We start from the raw sequence: 5,892 nt of genomic DNA, 5'->3' as shown, positions 1-5,892 counted from the left end.
GCGTTGGTCGCGCAACCAGGAGTGGGAATGGCTCCAGAGCTTTTATCCAGTCGTAGAAATTGAATTGTGTGTGAATATGGTTAACTTGGATGTCTAACCTTCACTAACATATTTATATGTGCTCTATATGTAAAGTTTTAAAAACCTTAGTCCTGCTACACACGGCAATTGTTGATTTGCACATACATGATGTCTGTATGTTGGTCCCGCGTTTATTTAATGGTAGGGGGTATTTCTCACCTAAATGTGGCATACCATGTCCATATCAAAGCACACCAAATGGCAAAGTAACTCTGCAGCAGCAGCATAAAAGAGTTTAGTTACAAAGGCTATGCAAATATTGTGATTTAGATAGAATAGAGGACGAACGTCATTTTGTAGAAGAGTGTAGATTGTATACCGTAGAGAGAAATGAGCTGTATAAGGTTATACAGAACCAATTTCATTATTTCATACAACTAAGTTCTGTAGAAAAATTCACATTCCTAATGCAACTAGACAAACCATCGATCATAAAACATATCTGCTCTTTTATCTCCACTATAACAGAAAATCGAGGAGTTGAATTTATCCAGCAATAGTATCATTTTGTATCTGTGAACTGTATCTTTTCAACATGTCTTGTTGTGACCTGTACTTAGACTCACCATACTCCAAGGAGTGGCTGTCCATTACTTAGCCCGATGTGGCAAAAATGTGCAATAAAGATTTTTTTCATTCTTGACGAGACGCGCCTGCCCTGTACAGCCTGAACGTTTTCTGAAATACGTGGCTGACGTGGCCTCCCAAAATAACGTACGGACAAATTGCACGTACGGTGGGTTGTTCCCTTAGCTTAAGAAAGACAACTTTATACTTACAATATAGGCGAGGCTTCTGTCATTTGCTGGTCTGCAATTCGCGATAAAGCGTTCACACTAACAGTTGCAAGCCTGAGAATTGTGTTGTATGTATATCGTCGCACGGTTGGTGACCCATCTCAAAACTCCGACTCATTGACGCAAAACCAACCCGACCTGTTCGAATTCTGACAGACTATATCCTTGTGTTTAATGACATGTCAGCAATCAGAATGTAGTGTTAGAAAGTAAAGAATGTAGAGTGCGATTTTTGCTGGTGACAAGTTTTGCGTCTTATTGATCATCAAGAAATGTTGCAATCTTTGTTTTTGTGTCTTCGTTTCGTTCAAAGTTAATGAACACGATTCAGTCACCTAAACCAAAAAATACTACTCTTGATATTAGTTAACTAGAGTTCCACGAAACATATACCTTCACCAAATAACCAAGACTTATTATGGGGAGTGCCTTTATCAAACGTGCACTTGACTTTAAGGTCTCATTCTCGTAGTACCTATCAGAAATAAACGGCTGCATGAAAGTGCGTATATAGCGACTTCAACTGACTTCCGCGTCTAACTTCTCAAAGTGATGGAAACTACCAGACTCCGGCCTGGCCGAATAGTAAATAATGATAAGGGGCCTTTGGAATAAAAGCCTAGTATGGGTTAACTGGAATTCATAGAACCATATGTGGGAACATATTTACTGTCCAGATTCTAGTGAAGAAACCAATCAATGTCCGTGGTTTTCTACTCCGGTCAATGCTACGACATAGTTCAGAGAACTGGATCCGATACGGTTTAACTTCCCAAAGTACGTCGCAGTTGCCATACTCTTCAAGCTGATGTTAGGCTCCGGCTGTTTTTTGACGTTTCTTTTTAGTCGTTTTAATCGGGCCGGACACAGCAAGATATAGTACAAAGGAGAAAGCCCGATTAAAACGTCAAAAAACAGCCGGAGCCTAACCTCTGCTTGGAGCAACACTCAGTGCGCTGATCTGTCCGTGAATCATCATCATCATCAGTCCATGTATCACGTGATCTGTAAATGTAGTCTAACCGGTTACCCTACAGTGCAAGGTTGAATAAAGAAAATTATAAAGGTCACCACTGTCTCGCGGTGTCCCCACATTTGGTGATGAGTTGCAGTGCATAAAGAGGTTGTCAAAATATACCATGTTTTACTCCTTGCCAATATGATATCCTGTTACCTGATTGGCTATCTCCTGCCCTAACTGCTCAGGGCACCCTGCCCTAACTAGAGTAGAGGCTATAAAAGCCAGTGCGGTACCACTATCTTGTCATTCTGATGAAGACGTTTGAATAAAAGGTCGAAACCGGTAAATCGTTGTGTCTCAGCCGTCATCCTTCTGACGCCCTATCGACCATTACTCGTTGAATAGTTAGTATTATTATCTGGGCGTTACAGTAACACTGCTAAGTATTTTGCCCCAGGTTATCAAGGTGACCCTTACGGCAGCTCTTGTCGAGTTGGTGACTAGTTGGGATCAGACCAACAACAGATCTCTCATCCGTCACTTCTTCCGACGATACGGGTAGCGTTGCAGTCTCTTCTCCTGTAGCGAAGGTGAGCCACACGTTTCTCTTCAACCGTAAGTTATCTTTGTTGGGTGAAGGTTAAAAAATTTTCAGAAGATACAGTCAACTCTGTGAAACACTAGAGGCGAGCAGAACAGTTTTTACCCCAAGCTCGCTCCCGGGCATTCGACCGCGCGACCTATCGCGCCGGACCCGGGCAGCCAAGCTCCCAAAACCAAGCACGCTACAAAAGCTCAGACCTCCTTGGCAAGGACGGTAGGGGGTACTTGAACCCCACTGTTACTGTATTAGCGGCCACTTAACCATAGTGACCATGTGATTTCTACCAGTATGTATTTTTTTTTCAACCTTTATTTAACCTTGATACATCATTCGGCCTGAGCCGTTTTTCAAGATTTCAAGGGTGGGGGAGGTCAGAGGTCTAAATACCTTCTAAATACAATGCAGTATGCAAAATATACAATTCAACATTCCATAGATCCTTTCGTATTCAACATAATTTCAATCCATCTCATAGTCCATAGTTACATAATTTGTAGTCGAGTCAAGTTCTTAAACGACGATAAAGAGGGCGCCTGCCTCAAGTTCTGCCTCAGACTATTACACAGAACTGTGCCTGAATACGTTATAGACCTTCGAAACGCTTCTCTGTGGACCATGGGTAAGTATAGTAGGTTGGATTCGCTTTGTCCCGTTGATCTAGTTGACCTTTCCCTACAGTATGTAAACAAGTTTCTCATGTAGACTGGTAGTAAGTTGTTTAGAGCCACAAGTTACAAGCCTATAATTTTGCTGCACTCTCACTGAGCACATTTTAAAATGGCGCTAATGGCATTGCGAAATAATCCATGGGACTGTTGGTTTATTCCTACTACACTAGTAATGTTACCTCACTTGTCCTGGGATGTAGAACTACTTGACTTTATTATCCTGACCTGTATGTACCTAACGTGTTACAGCAGCAAGGTACATGACCGTAGCCAGGATTTTGGTTGGGGGGGGGGTTCTTTTTAGTACTTGTGGCACCATCGAGCGCCGCAGGCGTGAGCTTCCTAGGCACGGTGTCCTAGGGGGGTCCGGGGGCATGCTCCCCGGAAAAATTGAAATCTTGACCCTCTAAAACACAATTTCCTTCATTTTGACGGGCAAAATTCGCTGGCTAAGTTTAATGGAATTTCTATTAAATACACAAGACTTTGGGCATAACTCCCCGACCCCCCACGATGTCCGACACCAAAGGCACGAGGCGTCGCAATGCAGGTCCGGGAAAATTTTGAAATATGGACCCTCTGAAAAGCAATTTCCTGCACTTTCCGGGGCAAATTTTGCTGATAGACTCACTAAAGATTGAATGAAATGTCTATCAGTGAAAAATGCAAATTAGCCATGCCTATGAAATTATCTTGGACATGCAAAAGTGGACCTTTGAGTGTGAAAAAGCGGACCCCTCCCTACGGGCATGAGGTACAATAATGGTCTTCTTCATTCAATTCATTCTTTTGATTTTCCTTCCAGTACTCCGAGGTGGCCATGATGTTGGTAAGGCAGCCAGTCGTCTGCGTTTTTGCCATGATAGCGGCCATGTTGGTGCTCAGTTTGCTTTGGGCTTTGCCTCACATAAACGATGAAAGGTATGGTGTAGCGATAACCTCTTACATGACATATTCAACAGCTTCTCGTTGACTAAATTTGGCTATTCCGTTATGACGATGATGATTCTGTTTTATATGCTGCTTTGTAAGTCTTTAAGAATGAATAAATGAACTTTATTGCACGACATTTGCACATGGTCACACTTGTAAGGCAATAGTAATAAGTCAATTAATAAAATGATACTCGTCTAATGTCTATAACTACATACATGTATATGTAATAGCTTTCCAGTATCAATACTCAAACTATGACCAAAGGTTTGAATGTACATGTGCATATTAGAAACTCTAGATCTTATCATAGTACATATAATAATAATAATAATAATCACCAGGTGTATTTTGCCAGCCAGTAGGTACCCAAATTATGAGTAGAGTCCATTCCAAGTCACCATGCGGGTTTTTAGGTGATACTTGTAATTAGTCTGAATTATTTCGAATAAAAGAATATCTGAGCCACAATAATTAAATTCTTTTGAAAACAATTGACTTAAGAAAATACACATCTTTTTGAATTCCTTTGAATATTTTAGAAATATTTTGAAAGTAACTGTACAAAAATATCTTTATCTAGAATAATTGTGAAACTTCTGTGTGAATATTTCACATTTACAAATATTTACAAATATTTGTAAATGTAGAAATAAGATAATTCTACTTGTAATCTAAATACAATATTCATATGCTGAATGGTGAAATTAGTTTATTGCCCCCATAAAAGTAAGCCCTATTGTTGCATCTGTATATTTTTAGATTTCACTGCTGGGCACTGATGGATCCTTTGTGTGGGCCATTGTTGCATGGCACCCAACCATATTTTACAAGGATGTGTGAATTGCTATCTTCCCAGCCCACTGAACCATTTACAAAAAATGGTAGAAAATGGTAAATAATGGTAGAATGCTGTTATCATTATTTAGCCATTAGAAGTATCCAATTCCACACCATGAATATTTCCAAAGTTTTACAGGACCAGGGAAATATTTATCAAGTTGAAATAGTTTTAAAAATATTTCTGAATTATCAAATGCCCTAGACATATAATTACAAAACTTTAAAATCAATTCTAAACAATGGCAACAAACATCCGCACGGTGTCTTGGAATGGACTCTAATGAGGCTGATTAACGTGGCCGAGGCACTTCCTCGAGCACGGGACCCCCGTCTTACGTCCCTCCCGGAAGACATATAACATCAATATTTTCTTGTACCATTGTATTACAGGCTGTACGATATACCACCTTACCTACGTGTCTCATCGTCAATAAAGTCAAAGTCAAGTGTCTGTCAGCCTAACACCAACATTGCTTTCATCAAAACCCACAAGACAGGAAGCAGTACCGTCATGCAAATTTTCCAGCGCTTCGGCTTTCTTCGCAATCTCTCGTTCTTGTTACCGAAAGGGTCGATCAACCAATTGTACCCGTTCGGCATTCGGGACCGTATGTACCTCCCGGCGCCGATTGAGGGGAGACCGTTCGACATCTTGACACATCACACGGTCTATGATAGAGCGGGGATAACACAACTACTCTCTGCTAACGTCACTTTTGTTACCATCGTCAGGGAACCGATGGAGCGGCTGAAGTCTGCCTTTAACTTTTACAAGCTGGCATGGAGGTACAAAATTCCCGGACCAGACCCCCTGCTAAGGTTCCTGGAAAATCCAGGAAAATTTGAACATCACATAACAAGAAACCGCGATTATGAAACAAAAAATAACATCGCCTTAGAATTGGGTTTTCCCCCTGAAGAGTCTATCATCCGTAAAGGAAAAGGACATTCGGGAGTTTGTCGAGAAGATCTCGCGAGAGTTTGACCTCGTTTTTGTTGTCTGGC

The 5,892-nt window shown here is 41.0% G+C and overlaps 2 protein-coding genes across 2 annotated transcripts in view; one reads left to right on the top strand and one right to left on the bottom strand.

The window, feature by feature from the left end:
* The window catches only part of LOC118422085 (cartilage intermediate layer protein 2-like), a 9,090-nt gene extending 8,418 nt beyond the window's left edge, over nt 1-672 (bottom strand). Inside the window, exon 1 of the mRNA XM_035829643.1 lies at nt 648-672. Within this exon, the coding sequence (XP_035685536.1) occupies nt 648-672 (25 nt within the window). The remainder of the gene's footprint in view (nt 1-647) is intronic.
* Nucleotides 673-2,347: 1,675 nt separating this feature from the next.
* Nucleotides 2,348-5,892, top strand: part of LOC118421999 (galactosylceramide sulfotransferase-like) — a 12,470-nt gene continuing 8,925 nt past the window's right edge. Inside the window, exons 1-3 of the mRNA XM_035829539.1 lie at nt 2,348-2,429; nt 3,917-4,032; nt 5,278-5,819. Coding sequence (XP_035685432.1) covers nt 3,932-4,032; nt 5,278-5,819 — 643 coding nt within the window. The 5' untranslated portion in view covers nt 2,348-2,429; nt 3,917-3,931. The remainder of the gene's footprint in view (nt 2,430-3,916; nt 4,033-5,277; nt 5,820-5,892) is intronic.

The sequence above is a fragment of the Branchiostoma floridae genome, chromosome 1 (genome assembly GCF_000003815.2).
Source record: "Branchiostoma floridae strain S238N-H82 chromosome 1, Bfl_VNyyK, whole genome shotgun sequence".
Taxonomy (NCBI): domain Eukaryota; kingdom Metazoa; phylum Chordata; class Leptocardii; order Amphioxiformes; family Branchiostomatidae; genus Branchiostoma; species Branchiostoma floridae.
The sequence above is the reverse complement of the archived record's forward strand: the minus strand, read 5'-3'. Positions and strand labels throughout refer to the sequence as shown.